General features: G+C 48.3%; 1 protein-coding gene across 1 annotated transcript in view; it reads left to right on the top strand.

Moving 5' to 3' along the window:
• Positions 1 to 2129: 2129 nt before the first annotated feature.
• The window catches only part of FA2H (fatty acid 2-hydroxylase), a 58115-nt gene continuing 39596 nt past the window's right edge, over positions 2130 to 20648 (top strand). Inside the window, exon 1 of the mRNA XM_081923198.1 lies at positions 2130 to 2696. Coding sequence (XP_081779324.1) covers positions 2145 to 2696 — 552 coding nt within the window. The 5' untranslated portion in view covers positions 2130 to 2144. The remainder of the gene's footprint in view (positions 2697 to 20648) is intronic.

Below are 20648 nucleotides of genomic sequence, written 5' to 3'. Positions count from 1 at the left end.
TGGAATGCGGAGTTAACCAGGGCTATCAACTGCCTGGCTCCAAAGCGCCCTCTCCGATTGCATGGAGCCCGGACAGCCCTGTGGTTTTCTTTGGAGCTGAGGGCGAGGAAACAATCGCTGAGACAGCCAGAGAGTCAGTGGCAGAAAACTCATTCTGAATCTGACCGGACATGGGTTAGAGCTCAACGTCATTTTTAGACCCGGCCAGTATGGCCAACTATCGCCCAGTCTCAAATCTCCCATTCTTTGGCAAGGTGATTGAGCGAGTGGTTGCTGAACAACTCCAAGCCTGCCTGGAGGATGCAGACCATTTGAATCCCTTCCAATCAGGATTCAGGCCTCATCATGGGACTGAAACTGCCTCGGTTGTTCTGGTTGATGATCTCTGGCGGGCTAGGGACAAAGGTGAGAGCTATTTCCTAGTTCTGCTGGATCTCTCAGCGGCCTTTGATACAATCGACCACAACATCCTTCTGGACTGTCTAGAGGAGCTGGGAGCTGGGGGCACTGTTATACAGTAGTTTCGCTCCTTCCTCCTGGGCCGTGTTCAGAAAGTGGTGGTGGGGGATGAGTGTTCAGACCCTGGGCCCTCACTTGTGGGGTGCCTCAGGGTTCCGTCCTCTCCCCCATGCTTTTTAACATCTACATGAAGCCGCTGGGAGAGGTCATCAGGGGGTTGTGACTGGGTGTCCATCAACATGCAGATGATACCCAGCTCTACCTCTCTTTCAAATTGGAACCAGTGAATGTGGTGAAGGTCCTGTGCGAGTGCCTGGAGGTGGTTGGAGGATGGATGGCGGCTAATGGATTGAGGTTGAATCCTGACAAGACAGAAGTACTGTTTTGGGGGGACAGGGGGCGGGCTGGTGTGGAGGACTCCCTGGTCCTGAATGGAGTAACTGTGCCCCTGAAGGACCAGGTGCGCAGCCAGGGAGTCATTTTGGACTCACAGGCGTCCATGGAGGCGCAGGTCAATTCTGTATCCAGGGCAACTGTCTACCAGCTCCATCTGGTACACAGGCTGAGACCCTACCTGCCTGCAGACTGTCTCGCCAGAGTAGTGCATGCTCTAGTTATCTGTTGCTTGGACTACTGCAATGCGCTCTATTTGGGGCTACCGTTGAAGGTGACCCGGAAACTACAACTAATCCAGAATGCGGCAGCTAGATTGTTCATTGGGGGCGGCCACCAAAACCTACATTGGCTCCCAGTCTGTTTCCGAGCACAATTCAAAGTGTTGGTGTTGACCTTTAAAGCCCTAAACGGCCTCAGCCCAGTATACCTGAAGGAGCGTCTCCACACCCATCGTTCTGCCCGGACGCTGAGGTCCAGCGCCGAGGGCCTTCTGGCGGTTCCCCCACTGCGACAAGCAAAGCTACAGGGAAGCAAAGCTACAGGCAGAGGACCTTCTCAATAGTGGCACCCACCCTGTGAAATGCCCTCCCAAAGAGATAAACAACTACCTGACATTTAGAAGACATCTGAAGGCAGTCCTGTTCAGGGAAGTTTTTAATGTGTGACATTTTAATGTATTTTTATTCTTTGTTGGAAGCTGCCCAGATGGGCGGGGTACAAATAATATATCATCATCGTCGTCATCATCATCATTTTGGCTGTGAGTCCTGGAAGAGTTGCAGGCATTTTTCCACCTGCGCTGGGGGGGGGGGCACAACCAGATGCCTTTGGGGAAAGCCCAAATAGGACCCAAGAGCACTTTCCCCACCGATGGTTCCAGCAACTTCAGAAGCTTCTCTGCCTCCAACCATGTAGGAAGAGCACAATCATCTTAGTTAGTAGCCACTGGGAGTCCTCTCCTCCAGGAATTTGTCTCCTCCTCTTTTAAAGCCCTCCAGCTTGGTGTCTCTCTCCGCCTCCCGCAGGAGTGAGTGCCATAGTTTATGTTCCGGAAAAAACCCCTTTTCTCCCCACCCCCGACTTCCCCCAGCTTCGTTGGCTGGTGTTGTGGGAGAGAAAAACTTCTCCGCTCCCGCACAAATTGTTTCAACTTCTTTTAGAACGTCGCCAAGTTCCGCCGCCCACTCCGCTGCCCATCATGGGTGCTCCGTCTCGCCCCGAAACGAAAAGGTTCCCAATGTTGTAACCTTGTGGCTTTTGGTCGCCATCCTCGGTTAGTGGGAAGGTGGATGGGCGTGGGAAGGGAGCAAGGCGGCAAGCGCGGCGCTGCGTGGCGCCCGGAGACCAACGGGACGGGGCGTGTCCGCGCCTCTGGCTTAAGTACGGTACTCTTTGGGAAGCCTGGGCAGCAGCAGCAGCGGCAGCGGCAGCAGCAGCAGCAGCAGCAGCAGCAGCAGCAGCAGCAGCAGGTGCCTGGCTCAGTGCTGTGGAAGCCGTCGGAAGAACTGCTGCGCCGCCGCCGCCCTCGAGGATTTCGCTGCCCAGCCATGGCTCCTTCCCCGCAGCAGCCCCACGGGCACACGCGCGCCGAGATCCAGCAGCGCTGCGCGGCCGGCGAGTGCCTGGTGCTGGTGGGCCCCCGCCGCGTCTACGACCTGTCAGCCTTCGTGCGGCTCCACCCGGGCGGACCCGAGCTGCTCCTCCAGCGGGCCGGCACCGACGTGAGCGCCCAGCTGGACGGACCGCCGCACCGGCACTCGGAGAACGCGCGCCGCTGGCTCGAGCAGTATTACGTGGGCGACCTTGACGACGACGGCGCGCAGCAGCAGCAGCAGCAAGAGGTAACGCGGGCGCCTCCTCGAAAGCTTTCTCCACTCTTGGCTACGGGGCAGGCAGGAATCCAACCGGGAAAGCCGCCGCCGGCGGGCAGCTGGTTCTTTCGGAGGGGTTAATCAGTGGGGCGGGGACGGGCGCGCGGATTACTAACCCCAGACATAATTAAATATACTCCTCCTTTGTGGATGTTGAGTAGGCGAGTGCCTGAAGAAAAACAAGGGGTGTGTGTGTATTCCTATCTCTGGGTAGCCTGGAAAGCCAAGTTGTGGCTGCCAGGCACGTCCACAGGTGTTCAGCGAGCCGGGGACATCATCATCATACCCACCATCACTGCAGTGGGGTGTCTGTGGAGCAGCACCTGTTGCCCCAGGTACACCAAGGTGGAACCATCAGCTGAGGGAACATGAGCAGTTCAGTTTTGCTCTTAGCTGTAGCCAGGATTTGTAGGGGGAGGGCATCATTCCTCATCATCCTCTGTCCGGCTCTGTCTACTAGCACATTCTTTTGACCCCAAGTGTTCAGAAAAATCTTTCAAAATCTTCTTACGATTTCTACTTTTAGTTAAGTATTTTTATTTACTTGATTTAGTGGGGTGGTGGGGTGGTAGCTGCTCTCCCCACCCACTGGCTACACCCATAGTTGTGCTGTCATTGAATGGTGGAGGGGGAGGCTGAGGGGGCAGAATGAACTCTCCCCCCCTTCCCCATCCTTTGATATTTCCCCTCCAATCTAGCCATTATTTTCCCTCCAGTTCAGCCAAATTGTGGTCCCCCACTCCTAGAAGCAAGAGCTAAACGGGTGAGTATCCCAAAAGGCAACTGGGGGCTCGACTGGCTTGGTCTGGTCTGGCCTGGCCTGACCCCCATCTGGCTTTCCTGTAATTTGAGTGTGGCTGGATGTGCATCTTTCACAATCCTGGAAGAGCCCTGTGTTGAAGCAGGCAGGTTTACTGGCAATGGGCAGTGCCTGTGCCGGGGATGTCTTGCCTCCTTCCCCAATGGGGTGTGTTTGTGTGTGCTGGTTGAGCAATGCTGCAGGTGAGGAGCGGGAATGCGCTTTTACAAGGCTGTTCATTCCATTTTTGAAACATTTCCCTAACTGTTTATTTCCACATTTTATTTGAGCTTTCTCATGTGCCACTTCCGGAACTATAGTGGAGTGGAGTGCAAGTTTGGTGCTTATTTCCATATTGCTTGCAAATGGATTGTTTCTGGAAGCAAATGACACGGAATACCAAACTTGCACTATGTTGCAGTTCCAAAAGAGGCTTTTGTGTCATATGAAAGCTTGGATATAAAGTAACACAGGTGTGTGTTGTGTGAGGTGAGGTGCTGTGGAAAAAACCCCCAAACTGCTACATGAATTGTAGAGTTGGAAGGGATCCCAGGGGTCATCTAGCCCAACCCTCCCTCCCGAATGCAGCCCTAGAACTCCAGTTGGGGCTTGAAAACCCAGCTGGGCTTGGCTGTACCTAGATTGCACACTCCTCTGGTGACAGTAGCTCTAAGCAGGACATTCCTTGATCAGGAGAGGCGTTGGCAAGTGCAGAGATTGTGATGCCATCAGCAAGGGTGGGCGGAGGGCACCTCCTGTGCCCTTGGGAAACTTTATGGTTGGTGCTTAACTAACTTGAGGAACTCACCTGGGCAGCTTGTAATGCGCCGAAGGGTTAGGAATCTCAAAAGGCCTTCCCTGATCCCGCTGCTGTCACTCACCCCACCCCAGATCCATCAACATGGCTGATGGTTGGGGATAGTGGTCAAGCAATATTCGGAGGTCCTCCCTCCATGCACCAGAGAGGCTTTTTGTCTGATTCTGTTGGGCCACGTGCTTGCGCTCGCACAGCGAGTGAGGTCCCCCCCCCCCCGTTCTGCACCTCTGATTTGCCAACGTCTATGGGGTGTGTGCAAGGAAGGCATTTTTGAAAACAATGACTGTCTGCTGTCATGAAGGAGTGGTGCTTATGAAACAATATGTAATGCATGATGCTGCTTATCTCCTTGTCTCTCCTCCCTATTGCAGATCATGCCCCTAGTCCCTTAGTAAGTATTCAGCCTCTTAGGGCCATGACTGAAATGATGAGATAAACTTTGCCACAGTGTATGTGTTTCGCAGGAAAGAGAAGTAGCTCCCCAGCGAGGCTGCCCTTTTGAGTAGAAGACCAGCATTCTTCTGCTTGGTGCTTTCCGCTCTCCTCATTTTCCTGCTGAAGATCACCCTCCCTAGACTGCTTTGCTCAGTGAGAAAGTCCCCTTGCCACGATAACCTTTGGGAGGGTGCATGAAAACATCCACACAAAGAAAACATACCACCACAAGTTTTTATTTTACACAAAAGCAGCAAAACAAAGGAGAGGATCATTTTGGTGTGTGATTTTGATCTGAGAAAATGGCTCTTTCTCCACCCACCCACACACTGATTTTTCTGCTCAAGTCTGCAGCCTTCTGGGGCAGATTTATCTTTGTATACATTTGTGAAAAAATGGGGACAGAGTAACCTGCTGCTATGCAGCTCGTCCTCTTGGTTAATTTAGTGTTGGTTGCCTTTAGGGCACAGGTGAAAGGTGGGGCTCAGTGGAGGGATCCACCTGCAAGCTGGATGCCGGAGCAAATAGGAAGCACCTTTGTATGAGCCAGCATGGCCAGGCCTGGGCTGCTACTGATTATCTGGGATATTTTGCCTCCCAGGCTTGGGCTGAGCTCCCCTGCAAAGCTACACACTCCCCTCCACCTGCTCCCCCCACCCCGACTTAATCAGGTTTCTGAGAAAGGACAGCATGGTGGGGCTGTCTGTGGAAAACCCAGCCGGGCGATTTTAAAACTGAGCTTGCTGACTTGAAACAACAGGTGTGCACAGATGCAAAACCAACTATTGGAATCTTAGGTGCTTTTGTTTTAAATGCATTTGTTCAGTTTCCCAGGATGTTACATTGCAACATCAAAATGCATGACAAATGGAAATCGATTGCAATCTTGCAGCAGGGAGGAGTCATTTTCTTGAGCGTTACTTCCATATTAATTCATTAGCGGAAGGCGTGAGCCTCTGAAAAACTTTGATTAAAAGCCCTGTTGGATCAGAACTCTGGCCTACTTAGTCCTGCACCCTGTTCCTCATAAAGGCAATCAGATGCCCATTAGAGGAAACCTGCTAGGATCACCATGTGTCTGGAATTTCCCAGACATAGCTGGGATCTGTCTGTCAAAAATGGTGTCTGGGTGGAATTTTCAAAAAGCAGCTGAAATGTCCAGGAAAACCCAGGCACATGGCAGTCCATATTGGAAGTGTTAATTATTTGGCGATTTCCCTTAAAAATAGGTAAAAAACTCAACAACCTTTGTGTCCGGATTTTCACTTTTTCAAATATGGCAACCCTAAAACCTGCAAGCCCCACCTGAGCTTAAGAGGAGGGCTCTCCCTCCCTACCCCTGTTGTTCCTAGAAAATGAAAAGAAATGAGCCTAGAAGTGCAAGGTGTGGGACAACCTTGTTGGTGTTGTCCCCCGCCCAAGGCAATATGGCCAAGTGGTCCATGCCAAGTGGGTGGGTGAGGCTTGGAGGGCAGTTTCTTTGAGTCTGACCAGTCTTTTAAGGCCTTGCCCATCGGTGAGTATTATGTCCTCTCTCCCACTCTTGACAAAATGTTGAGGTTTAGGAAAAGGCAGCAGAAGTGTTGTGTTCCTCCTGCAGGGAATTTTCAAGGTTCGTTAAGATGCCCTTGCACTGAATGGATAGCGCTGCATTTGGGGCCTTGGTGTGAAGACCTGACTTTTGAAAAGACCTGTGGCCGAGCACCAAGGGGCCTTGCGGTTTGGAAAGCTCAGTTGCAAATAAAAATAATAATGATGATGATAACAACAACAATTGTACTCTGCTCATCTGATTGGGTTGCCCCAGCCACTCTATGCGGCTTCCAGCGTATATAAAAACAGAATAAAACATTAAACATTAAAACCGTCCCTATACAGGGCTGCCTTCAGATGTCTTCTAAAGGTTGTATAGTTACTTATCTCCTTGACATCTGATGGGAGGGCGTTCCACAGGGTGGGTGCCACCACCAAAAAGCACCTGGGTTTGGGGTCAGTCCCTTGCTGGTGTGGGAATGCTTACCTTTGGCTTGTGCGACCGGAAGAAAAGCAGCCAGGGAGGGACTGGCATGCCTGATGGCGTGGGGTGCCAGATCCACAGGTGGGCTAAAGCTGAGGTGGTGGTGAGCCAGATCATGGAACTGGGGATGCTTTCTGAACTGGGGGACCAGGGGTTGTGGTGGAACTCTGGACTTAATAGACTTTTTTGTGGGGGGACAGTGGTCTTTAGATTGTCGTGTGTCTTCCTTTGCTTTCTCAAAATATGCAAGCCAGGCCTGCTGCATTTGGGGGCCCTCATTCTGCTGAGCGGTGCCCTTGATTTCCACCTCTAAAGTCCTGCCCTGAAAGTTCTAGAGAGGACAGGAGTTGAGGTCAAGGGTAGCTAAGAAGAGTACTGAGTTGGGGGAGCTAAGTGGTCTGTCCCAAGGAGCAAGGAGTACAGCTGGGACGGGACTTTCGCTCCAGGCAAAGCAAAGTTCTGGTCAAGCAAAAATCCAAGCCTGACCTGGAAGTACTTGCAGCCATGCCAGGAAGAGCTGCTGGCTGCTCTGGGGCTTGGGGTCATGCTGGAAATTAGGAGGTCACCTCAGGCTCCTCTTCCCCTGCTCTGAATCCTTGAGTGACCAGAGTACACCAGTTGCTGGAAACCACAGGAAGGCAGAGTGCTGCCCTTGTGCTTGGGCCCTGCTTGCTAATTCCCCACAGGTATCTGGTTGGCCACTGTGAGAACAGGTTGCTTGGGGCTGATCCAGAAAGCTCTTCTGATATTATTATGGCTGACGCTCAAAGAAGACTTCCTGTGCTCCTTCTAGGAGACTTGGGCATATACATCCTTGATTTGACTCAAGCTCAAGAAGCATGCCAATATAATGTGGGGACGGTAGCAGTTGTTGATGCCCAATTCTGGGAGAAATGTGTATTTTAGTCTTCTGAACTGTTTGTGTGTGGACAGAATAGGTGCTTTATTCCTCCTGTGTAATGATTTATCTATCATACAGGTGTGGCCTTCCCTGTTTCGCCATCCGACGCCTTGCTTACCAGCTGTTGCTGCTGGGGATGGGCCGCTTATAGGGACACTGCCCCATGGCATCTCACCATCTGAGGCAGGTGTTTCTGTCCGCCTCATGGGTGGACCGACCCTACTGCCATGTTTAGGAGCAAGTTTCAGCAGCAACTTGACCTATGGCCAAGGTCTTTATGAAGGCTTGTACTCAGTGAGCCAAGAGCACATGGCAAAGCACCTTTCTCTAAAATCCATGTGTGGTAATACAGGGCCTTTGTTCCCCTCCAGGGCCTTTTGGGAGCCTCAGTCAGTCACTCCCTCCTCTGGGACAGAATTAGCTCCCTGCTTGTCTCAGCGCACCAAGGTAGCTTTGCAGTGGGGCCCGAGGCACAAGGATGAGGCAACCACACTTCAGTGAACCACAGTGAAAAGGAAGCCCTCCTTCATGCAAGCACATAGTTAAACTATGGAACTCGCTCCCACAGGAAGAAGCGACGGTCACCAACTTAGATGGCTTTCAAAGAGGGTCAGGCAATTTCCTGGAGGAGAGGGGCTGCTGATGGCTGCCTCTTGTTCTGAGCCTGCAAAGTGTGTAACTCTGCCATACAGATTAAATAAGAAACTTAGCAGAGAGGGAGCAAATCTAGATGATGCCAGTCATTGGGAAAACTGAGGGATTTAATCCAGAAGTGGAAGGATGGCAGCAAGACTTGGGCCAGTAACATGTTCTGATTCTGATTAAAATTGTTATTAGGATTGGAATAACACTTGCAGTTTACTGCTGAATTTTGGATATAATGGAGATGTAAAAGATTTGAATTATTATAAAAGAGGCAGGGGGAAATGATTAACAATAGGACCCATAAATTTAAAAAAGTGTGTGTGTGTGTGTGTGTAAAAAAGTTTGGGCCAGTACCTCTTGGCTAATGATGGACAAAATGCAATCTTTCTCAATGTTTGCAGAAGCAAAGCTTGCTTCATTTTATGAGGCTCAGGGCAGCCATATAAAACCTCCCCCCACTTTTAAACACACCCACACATTTCTCTGCTTGTAGGGCAAATAAAGAGCCAGCATCTTAATTTCCTAGAGGTGTTGCCCAAGCATCCTCCTCCAAGGTCTCAGCCACCTCCCGGGGAGTGTGCAGGTGCTGGGCTCCGACCCCCTTCCTCCTGGCTGCCTGCTCTTGTCTTCTGCGCCTCTCTCTTCGCCATCTCCTTCCGTGCCCCTCGGCTCTCCTTGTCCCTCCACAGGCAGAACGAGTCCAGCGAGGTTTCGGGAATGCGCCAAGCCAGACAAACGAGTTCTTATTCTCTCCCCCTTTGAAATGCCATTGATGATGTGTAAAGGCAGGCGATATGGGGAAGCAGCCACGGAGGCAGACCGAGCACAGCCTGGCACCAAGGGAGCGGCTCGCCAGCGGCGCTGGGGCCACTGGCCTCGGTGACAATCGCCTTATCTTGCCCTTGTCAGAGCCCGACCCAAGAGAAACACTCCGCGGTGACATGGGGAGGAGAGAAAGCAAACAGGGACCTCCTGCTGCTGCACAGCTAGCCTCAGGCGGTGCCTTGCAATGGAGCTTCTCGGTTATACTCTGGGGAAAGAGCCAAGACGAACCAGAAGTTAGGATCCTTGCATGTGCCTGCGAGTGCGTGCTCTCACGCTGCGGTCGGCACAGGGGGCGCTTTCAGTGAAAAACGACTGAATGAAACAAAGACACATTTTCAAAATACACATCAGAAGTCAGGTGCGGAAGGAAGCAGGTGTGCTGACCAGTGGCGTAGCGGGGGGGGGGGGTGCAGGGGGGGCGGCCGCACCGGGCGCAACATCTGGGGGTTAGGGTTAGGGGGCGCAAATCCACGGGTTAGGGGGCGCAAATCCATGGGTTAGGGGGCGCAAATTACTTGCCTTGCCCTGGGTGCTGACAACCCACGCTACGCCACTGGTGTTGACAGGCGAGGGGAGGGTTGGTTTGGATTGCATTTGAGCCAAGCCAAGCTGCTCTTTCCGAAACGATACAGGCGTCCTTTGAAATTTGTACTTATGGGAATCTTGCAATGCAGAAAGATGCATATCTAGGAAAACAAGTGTGCATTAAAAAAAAAACACAATCCACAACAATATTAGTGAAATCAATCAGTCAATCAGTTAATTAAATTTCTATACCACCCTTCCTTTGAAGATTACAGGGTGGTTTACAATACAAAAACCACAAAAATACATACCATAATAAGCAAAACCATACTCCCACAGTTTAAAAGGCCATAGATTGTTTAATTAGCCCAAGGCCTGGGAGAAGAGGAATGTTATTGTCTAATGTCTAAATATATGTAATGAAGGCACCAGGCAAGCCTTCCAGGGGAGAGCAATCCACAAACAGTGCCCCTGATGATTAAATAAGGTTAAAAGGTATTATATTAGGGATATCAGCCTTGCAAAAATGTGTATATTAAGAGAGGTTAGCACCAAAAATATTAAGGAATTGGCTTTTTTCTTTTTTAAACCACAAACTGATTTATGGTTGTTGTTGTTTTTTGTAATCCTGTCACTTTTCATACCACAAATGTTTTTTTGCTGCACGTTCTTTGTGCTACAGTGCAAGATGGCAATAATGTGCTAACGTTAGGGAAGCATTGCAGAACAACTAATAAAGCACAATGATGTGTGGATGGTCCAGTATAATTGCACCATTGATGTACTATAATTGCATCAGTGACATACTGCAGAATATACCCCTTCCCCTCGAAAAAGCCTATAATATGAAAAGTGACAGGTTTTCTGCATAAAATTGTGGGATACTGCAGTGACTGGGAGTGAAGCTGTATTTGTGCCCAGAAACAGGTGCAAAGAGTATTGAAAAGGGAATTGTGTCTAACCACCTTGAATACCGTCATAAATACCAGTAATCACGAATGCACGATGAAAAGAACCTCTGGAGGGATTGCTTACTGCAACATTTCCAGAAAACTCACATTGTTGGCTAAATGAATTGACCCCCACATTGTTTGCATTAAGGGGCAATTCAGGTGTGAAGGGGCTGTGGTGGTCCCATTGCTGTCCTTGATGCAATAGCCTGGATGTTTGAGGTAGGGGAGCTTATGCAGGAAGCGGTCTCTATGTGAGTCAGGTGCCTATACACAAAAGCTTCCTGTCCATTTGATATGATGCAGCCTTTCACCCGTATAATGTGTCTGGAGAGAGAGAGAGAGGTGGTGTTGGCAAAGGAGGATCCCTGCGGATCAACTGCAAATCATTTGCAGGTCTCCCCAGTGCCGGATTTATGTATAAGCTATAGCTTAGGGCACCAGTCTCTTGGGGCCCCCAAAAAAATTAAAGGAAAAAACCCCTGGATGTACATTTCCAAAATATAAGATAAAAAACAAATAAAACTTGCATATAGGTAGAGCTTAATAATTATTTCACTGTTAATATACTTCTTAGTTATATTTCAGTTCAACAATTACTTTGATAAAATACATATTATGTTATGTGCAAATGGCTTTAGATACCTATTAGGTCCATAAATTACCATATAGCATATATCTAACACAAAAAAGTGACAATTTGTTGTTGACAAAGCCACTTCCGGACCTGGCCAGGAGGTGGGGTTGCGGGCTTCACGCCCACCCCACGTGAGCAGGAGGCTGGTCTCAGCCCCCGCGATAGCAGGGGAATCCCGGCTGCGTCGTCCGCCCAGCCAGCCAATCAGGTGGCTGGGGGGCGTGGCCTGCCCTATTGATAGGACCAGTGCCTAAGCCAATGCCTCTCATTCCTGAATTCAATAAAGTTGTGGCCTAATTCGCCCATTTAACCTTAATTCTGGTGTCCAGTGTCTTTATTTATCCTTGGTGGGGGGGCGGGAACTTGCCACGCAAAGGACAGCTGGACATATAAAGGGCCCCATTACCTTCAGTAGCTTAGGGCCTCATCAAACCGAAATCCGGCCCTGGTCCTCCCAGTCAATCCTTCACACAAAACACCTAAACCTAAACCTAAATACAATAACAATACATAACAGGACACATAATATCCTTGCAGCGTAACACTGAAAAGTTAATTATCAACAACAGCTCATTCGATTTATATTAACATTTAAGTAAGTGTGCAGTTTACTAAAAGGACAATTCAAAGAATCCCTTAAGCAGCTCCCTTATGAAGGTTCCTGCAGCTGGAAGGTAGGGTAAAGCAGGTGAAAAAACACCAACACTGAGCCTCTCCTTTCTTTGGAAACAGCTCCTTTCCATCTTCCATAGCTTGCGAGATGCCAGTTGGCACCTCCTAGCCCAGGGCTTTCTAGATGACATCTGCAACCTCACCTATCTCCAAGTTAGTTACAGCACTTCCTGGGAACATAGAGCAGGGGTTTTGCAACCCACAGCCTCCTAAGTTCTCCATCACCGGCTGGCTCATCCGGTTGCCCATTGTGGGACTTTGTCAACCCTAGCTAGATTTGCTTGGCTGCATTCTGACCATGCATTTAATTTTGATATAAGAAACCGTGCAGTAAAGAGGCAGCAGCCACACACCCTCTCACACCCTTTGGGAGAAGTGAGCGCTGCTGAGTAATCCACTTTTGCAACAGGGTCGATGAATTGTTGGTCATGCTTGCAACCTGCTCTTTCAGCTCAAACACTCACAGATTTGTGTGTTAGTGTGGCTGAGGTTGTACCTCACACCCTCTCAGTCAACTTGACAGGACCCAGGATCAATATTTACGGTGTTTGACTCCACTCCTTGGTCCCGTTTCGTCATTCTGGATAGTTTTCAGTAGCAAGCATGTGAACGGTGCCTGGTTCTCTTCCTTGAAAAGAGAAGTGTATGTGTGTCTGTAGGGGTCCCTTATATTGCTTTTTATATTGTTTTAGTTTTATTAGTGCTCAATTACTTTTTAATGATGGTATTTCCTCCCCCCCCCCATTTTGCTTGTGATTCGTATTCTTTTTGTAAACCAGCTTGAGTCCCAGTCTGGGTAAAAGGTATGAAACAAAGAAAGAGAGAATGAATGAATGAATGAATGAATGAATGAATGAAGAGCCTGTTGGATCAGGCTAATGGACCATCTAGTCCAGCCTCCTGTTCTCACAGTGGCCAGTCAGATCCCTCTGGGAAACCAGGATCTGAGCACAAGAGGACTCATCCCTCCTGTGGTTTCCAGAAAGTGCTATTCAGAAGCATTGCAGCCTCCAAGCGTGGAGGCAGAGCACAGCCATCATGGCTAATAGCAGTGCTTATTTTCTGGCAGCATGCAACATTATGCAGTACCGCCACCTTTTGCCCAGCTTAGGGAAGGAGGCTTGATGCTTTGACAGGATCTTGGACCCTGCTGCCTCCTTTCTAGAACTGGGCGGGGGAGGCCTCTTCACCTGGGTGGCAGCACACCAAGTAGGTAGGTGGGTGAGGGAACATCAAGCAGCTAACCTGCCCTCACTGCCCAGCCTTGCCATCAGGCCATGTCCCTCCCCAATGTGCTTGTCCCTCCTGCTGCTTGCTGGTGGCTGCTGGCACTAGCTGGTAACCGTTGGTAGCCTCCTCCTCCATGAATTTTTTTCATGCCTTCTTAAAAACCCAAGATGACAGCCATCACTGCCTCCTGTGTGAGGGAGTTTCATATCTTAACTCTGTGCTGTGTGAAGAAGGACTTTATCTTGTCTTTCCTGAGTCTTCTAACATTCCACTACTAGTATTATGGGGGATATTTTTCTAGCCACTTTACATATGCTATACATAATTTTATAATATTTTTGAGCTGTGTCTGAGACCTGCGGTGGGATTCTTGTTAGAATAAAGTTATAAACTCAAACAGAAAGCAGCCAATCCCTGGTGCCCCCTCCCTCCGCCAGCTTACCCTCCGTGGCCCAGGGCACGTGTACCTGGCTGCCCCCCCCACTTGCTTGTTTCCCCCCTGTGGCTGACTTAGCTCTTTTCTAGGTCACCTCTAGATGACCAGTTCATTGAGTACTCATCATGATTTGTTTTTGGGAGGGATTAGATGAGGCAGCATTAAGCAAAAATGTCCAGGTTTTTGGGGAAGTAGGTTTGCTGCACAGGGAGCACAAAATCCACTCCAATGGCGCCACCTGAAATTGCTCTGGTGCGCAATTGAATCCCACCCACTAAATAGGGAGGGTCTGGAATCACCCTAAATTGAGAAGCAAGTGTCCACTCCGTCGATGTTACCTGCTGGTTTTAAGTGGTAGCTATGAAAGTTACGAAATGGAGAAAATAAAAGTTACGAACATAAACAAATACATAAACAAAGGGAGAAATGAAAATGGCACAGAACAACATACCACCTTTTGAGTTCTCAGAACCTGGCTCTTTAGGATGTTAAGCAAAACCAAGGAGTGGGTGAGAAAGTGAAGGCCCAGAATTATGCTGGAGCCCAAAAGTCTGCAGGTGCATCAATATGATGATGAAATGCAGGACCAACTTAATAGGATTAGTCTCTGGTAGGTGCACAGCGATTTCAGAATCCCCTGAAAGTTGCTGTGGTAAAACAAAACAAACCTTTATTGTTACAATGGCCAACACAGAGAAAACAAAGTAAGAAGCACATTAAAAATGCTATCCTAATGTGTCTAATAGCATAAAGGAGAATCAATTAAAATGAGTTAGATTAAAAAATAATAACACCAAGTAAAATAAAATGGACATTGATGTCTTGGCTCACCCCAGCTAAGGAAGACACGTGTCTGATAGTTAAGTCTTTCTTGACAAAAGAAGCACTTTCAGCAGCTTCCATAGTACTCTGGCTGCACATGCATGCACACACATGCTTCTAGTCACTAGGCAGCTGTGCCTTAGACCGTGCCCCTCTTCCGGCTTATATACCCTCCCCAAAGGATTATGCGCCTGTAACCTGAGACTTCTCCTGCACAGAAATCTCCACTGCTCTTCCCACTTCAAGCCCCTCCTGGTTCTAGGAGACAGTGGGGTGGGGGAAGTTGAGGCGTCTACTGACCTGCCTGTTCCCAGAACAGCATCTTCTTGAGCCATATCTGGCTCATCTTCCTCCTCCTCAGACTGCCCTGACTCTTCCTCTCCCCCCTGCCCTCACATCTGCTTTGCAGGCTGTGCCACACCCCCTACATCACTAGTCCCCTCTCCTGGGTCACTCCCCTGGTCCCCGGCCTCTGCCACCCACTCTTTGGAGCCCTTGCAGACAGTTGAGATGAAATCCTGTTGCCAACTCCAAGCAGGGAAGCTGCAGAAAATCTGCAATCAGTTCTGGCGGGTTTTGCTCACTGAAGAGCCCAGTCCTTGGCCACACTGAACATGACAGATGCATCCTGAGCCAAAAGGCATAAATTAGGAGGTTATAAAATGCACCTGATCATCCTGGCAGATTTGATCAGAAGGGATTGATAAAGTCACAATAAAAGGAGAAATATAGGATGACCAAATGGTCACCAACTGGTCCTCTCCAGAGTCTCAGGGACACTTGTGTCCATGGTGGTGGTGGAATTATTTGTGTAGCTGAGGTAGAGAAGAACAAAGCTGCCCCCCCCATATTTTGAGGATATAAAATTGTCCCTTGCTCAAATGGGAAAACTGACTCCTTTGTGAGGCAGAGAGCAACAGCCAAGGGAAACATGGTAGTTTTTGTATATATTTGCAAAGTTGGAGGTTTTAGGTAGAGCACCAGGTAAAAGGGCAATGAAAGCTGACGTGGGTAGCACAGCCTGTTGCTTGGGACCTTGTAACTCCCACCCCCACAAAGTAAAGATCTGTGTTCAAGTGGTAGAAGGCATATTCTGTCAGCGTTACAATCCCATCTGTAGCCAGCTGAACTCAGCAATTTCATGAGCTGTAAAAATAGGGAAGATGCTGTGTTTGTTCATTAGAACATAATTTTCAAAATCACTATAGCGCAGTAAGTGTTGCGATGCCCCCACCCACCCCCTGGACCAGCACATCTGCCTGGGTTTATGGTATAGAAAACAGCAAGTTTTGCCTAGGATAATCTTGAAATCTCTCTTCAACCTCCTGCATCTCTTGACCAAGACAGGGCAACTTGTCACCCTTCAGATCTTACTGGACACACAATTCTCAGCAGCCAATGATGGGAGTTGGCGGCGGGGATGATGAGAGTTGTAGTCCAACAACACTGCAAGGGTCATGAGTTTCCCACCCTGAGGTATACGTTAGATTCCCCACTCTTCCCTTATATGTGAATAGGGCAGATCAGTGTGAACCAATAGGTGTGGCTGCTGATTGTCCCAGCTGGTGTGACCCTTAGATAAGGTATGCAAAGCTCTTTTTTGAAGGAGCAGAATCTGGGCAGAGGGGAGAGGGTTGGGCACATGGCTGGGGAGAGCTTTGAATGGGAGGACAAGGAAGCAGAAGCGGTGCAGCCTGAGTCATTTTGTGGCCTGATACAATTTAGCAAATGGCTCCCCTTACCCCCAAGGCAAGGTGTAGCGTTCCCAAAGCTCTGTGAGAACCTCAAGAGTGCCTCTCTTTGGGAGTTAAAATTCAGTACTAATTAGATTACTGTTGAAGAAAATATACAGAGAAGGTTTTCTCCCTTTCTCCGAACACTAGAATTCCTCTCACAGGGGTTGCTCCATCACCCTCATCATTTTTTGTTTCCTTTTCCAATTCTGACGTAAACTTTTTGAGAACAGAACAGGACTGTATAAAGTGTTCCGAGTCCAGTCACATCATATAGGTTTGTCTAACAGTGTTATAATATCGGCAGTTTTATTTTCAAGTGCTGTTATTATCAACAGCCAAGTCCAAAACAGGCTGGATTATTAGAAACCTCAGAGAAAAGGGAGGTGCCGATGACCAAAATAAACTCTATTTGGCTGTTCCTGGTGATTAGCTAAACCGAGATTGCAAAGCTTTAAGGCTTGGGAAACACTGCTTGTTGGATGAGGCACCTGCTGGCTAAGGGTATGAGAAACCCTGCTTCTTCCTTGGCTGCCCAGCATTGGCCAACTTCAGCCCTAAGGGGCAAGACAAATGTTGTAACTGTTGGAACATGTACATAATTTTAATTGCTTGGACTACTGCAATGCGCTCTATGTGGGGCTACCTTAGAAGGTGACCCGGAAAATACAGTTAATTCGGAATGTGGCAGCTAGACTGGTGACTGGGAGTGGCTGCTGAGATCATATAACTGAAAGACCTATATTGGCTCCCAGTACATTTCTGAGCACAATTCAAAGTGTTGGTGCTGACCTTTAAAGCCCTGAATGGCTTCAGCCCATGTCCACTCCCATTATTCAGCCCAGACACTGAGGTCCAGCTCCGAGGGCCTTCTGGTGGCTCCCTCCCTGCGAGAAGCGAAGTATAGGTTAATAATAATAATAATAATAATAATAATAATAATAATAATAATAATAATTTCTTTTTCTCTGAGGGAACTCAAGGTGGCAGACACACTTCTCCCTCTCTGCACATTTTATCCTTTCAGCAATTCGCAGCAACAGTAGGTTAAACTGAAAGGCAAGGAACTGGCTCAAAATCATGCAGTGGGCTTCATGGCTGAGTGTGGAATGGAACCCTGGTCTCTCAGCTCCTAGTCAAGAATTCTAGCCACCACTCCACACTGGCTCTTGTAAGTGTTGTTTGGTCAGCTTCGGAGGTTTCTGCTGTTGTCTTTAGTTGTGCCACTTCTGTACACATTAGCACATTTTTTATGCTACTGAAATATGGGGCAGGGATCTAGAAAGAGAATGAGGATTGCTCCATGTGTAGGCAGTTGAAAAAGAAAAAAAAAAACACCCAAAACGTTCTGAAAGAGTTGCCGAGTCAGGATTTCTGAGCAGGTGATTTGGTACGTGAAGGAAGGGACTCATTTTTTTCAAAAAGATGTGAAGGGGGCAGAAAGGTCAGGATGGAAGCTGTTTTTTGAATTATTTTATTGTTCAGTACCATGAAAGGATGAGAGAGAAACATCACTTGGGATGAGAGGCGTGGGGGGAATTCTATTCAGTTGGCATTTAGAGGCAAACCCACTTAATTTGCACTTTCGGAACAATGAGTGAATCGAAACACAGCCATCCTTTTAAATTTGCCCTTTCCCAAAATTTGCAAGGCCGAATTTCCAGCCAAGAAACGAGTGTATATACTAGGGCAAGGCATGCAGAGATCAGTGAACATCATACAAGAATAGATTATATTATGGAAAATTGCTTTGCAGAAATGTGTATACCAGGCAAAAGTGTGTACACAAAATGTGTCAATTTTCCCAACAACTTTCTTGGTTTTTGTTTTTTTGTTTTAATTGTGATCGCAAACTGATGCGGAAATGTGAAGAACTGGACATAAGATGGAGGGAATGAGAAACGGACAGAAACTGAAATGGTCAGGTTCTGCCATCTCTGCTGGGGAGTGAAAGGGAAAGTTGCAGTTTATGGCTAATCAGCCTGAGGGCTTTTCCCTCCTTGCTTCCTTTTGGAGAACTGGGCTTTGCTGCTAATGAAAGGAGTGCTGTTCCAATCCACACCCCTTCTCTGCCTGTCCTACAACTTCAAGGGGATCAGTTGCCTAATTCTATGGTCTCTTGGAAATGATGCTGTGACTCTTATGAAGGCTATTGTGGAACTGCCTTTCTATGAATCATGTTGGTACCACCCCAGAAGTCAGAAAGGTGTCACGGGATAAATTTATCTGGTTTCCATTTTGAAATCTTTGCCTGTGGGGATAGGAAAAGTTCTTGTGCCAGTAGTTTGAGCTTGCTTGTGTAATGCAAATGATGAGCCAAATCCTGTGTCTTGAAATGCTGCGCTCTCAGAATAGGGATGGGTTAAGAACTGGGGTAAAAGCACAGGACTTCCTTGCAGATGTTGCTTCCTCCAACCTGTATCACCTCCTGATTGCCAGTATTTTGTGGGAGAGATTCAGCCACATACCAGAAATTTACATTTGTGCAATTAAAGTAGCCTGGTGCAGCAAATCCAATTTTCCTTTTCTTTTTTAAAAATGGACTTTTCCCACTTAGGAAAGGGTCAGGGATAATAAACAACTTATGAATGGGAAGACATGTGTGAAAATCACCTGTGTGAAAGTCAGGAGGAAAACTCCTCCCCACAAACCAACTGGAACAAATGCTCACTAAAGACCAGACATTGTCTTGCCTCCTCCTAAGCTTTGCACAAGCGAATCAGGGTGAATGCTCAATAAGCAGGCTGTCTGGAGGAACCCTGGAAGTGGCCCCTGGATGGTTTGAACTCCAGCTATGATCCTCCACAGCCAGCATGGCCAGTTATGGGGTGGGGTATAGTTCCACAACATCTGGAGGGCCATAGTGTCCCCATTCTGGCTCTAGTGACTCACTGGACACATCTGCACCACAAACATAGTGTTATGAGTTGGGGGGTTTTTTGGTGGGGGGAGTAGGCTGTATGAGAGCTCCTTCTAACCCCTGGATCCAGAAAGTGTTAAAATATAAGCCAGGCTTGCTTCCTCTGTTGAGGTGATCACTTGGGTGATGGGCCATTAAGGGAAACAAAGGTGAGATGGCAAATGGGTGCTCTCCCCATCAACTGGCTAGCAGTTAGAAAAAGACAAAGGTGAGAGTTGGGAGAGGGCAGTGAGGTGAGCTAGATGTAAAGCAGCAAGCTGGGAGAAAATGGAGACAGAACAATGTTTGAATCTGAGGCTACGGCTATGGGAGAAACAAGACCCCTTTGGGGTGTTGATTCTATGAGCCCCTGCACCATAGGCTCAGGCTGTATATATGCACTGATTCTCTCCCCCCCCCCCCCAGAAAAAGAGGTATCAGAGCTCACCATGAACGCCTCCCTCATTCTCTTAGAATGGCAATGGCGCCCACTGGAGAGGTGCTGGAGCTGAGTTCCGGCTAAAAAAGCCCTGTATATATGTGTAAATAAACCATATATTATAAAGACACCACAGTCGCCGCTGTGCCTCATTTCCAAAAGGAAGCATGAACCCTGGGCAAGTGCCTGGAGCTCCTGGTATCTCGTACCACTCAGAGATTGGGGTGGCAACAATACTATCTATCAGTTTTGGAGCAGGTGCACTGTTGTGGATTTCCCTTACAGTTCCTTAAGTCTCCATTTCACAAATTCTGCTCCTAGAGCTTCCTAGCAAGAAGGTAAATGATGATTGATCCAATTTGTGCAGATAACCTCTCTGCATTAGGGCAACGATGTTGCCTCCCCCCTCTAGGCATACAGGTGACTAAACGGCTACTGCAGGGGTGCTCTCCAGATGTTACTGGACTACAACTCTCAACAGCCGCAGAAGCCAGCCAGCATGATCAAAGGGTCAGAGATAATGGGAGTTGTAGTCTCAACATCTGGACAGTATGTTGGCTATCCCTGAGCTACTGGAACCATTGCAGATTGTTTCTGCAGGGCCGTTGTAATTCCAGTTCAGAGAGAAGCATTTTGAGAGTCCAAGAATGTCTGGAAAGTACCTAGAACTTGCCCAGGCAAGAGCAGTTTTATCATATAATAATAATAAATTTTATTTATATCCCGCCCTCCCCAGCCAAAGCTGGGCTCAGATCGGCTAACAACAGTAAAATGATAAAACATTCTAAAATCATTTCATTATAAAATTAATTCCAATCAAATTAATGGGAACCATTGGGCTAGAAGTTCTGTGAGGATTGCCAAAGGAGGGAGTCAGGCTGTGCCCTGGCCAAAGACCTGTTGAAACAGCTCTGTCTTGCAGGCCCTGTGGAAAGATGTCAAGTCCCGCAGGGCCCTATTCTCTTGTGACAGAGCATTCCACTAGATCGGAGCTACAGCCGAAAAAGCCCTGGCTCTGGTTGAGGCCAGCCTAACCTCTCTGTGGCCTGGGACCTTCAAGATGTTTTTGTTTGAAGACCGTATGTTTGAAGTGGATGAAGGCAGCGATGGATGTACTTTAAAAGATTAAAGTGTGAGAAC

Source organism: Podarcis melisellensis (assembly GCF_964234715.1).
Source record: "Podarcis melisellensis genome assembly, chromosome: 8".
NCBI classification, from domain to species: domain Eukaryota; kingdom Metazoa; phylum Chordata; class Lepidosauria; order Squamata; family Lacertidae; genus Podarcis; species Podarcis melisellensis.
The sequence above is the reverse complement of the archived record's forward strand: the minus strand, read 5'-3'. Positions and strand labels throughout refer to the sequence as shown.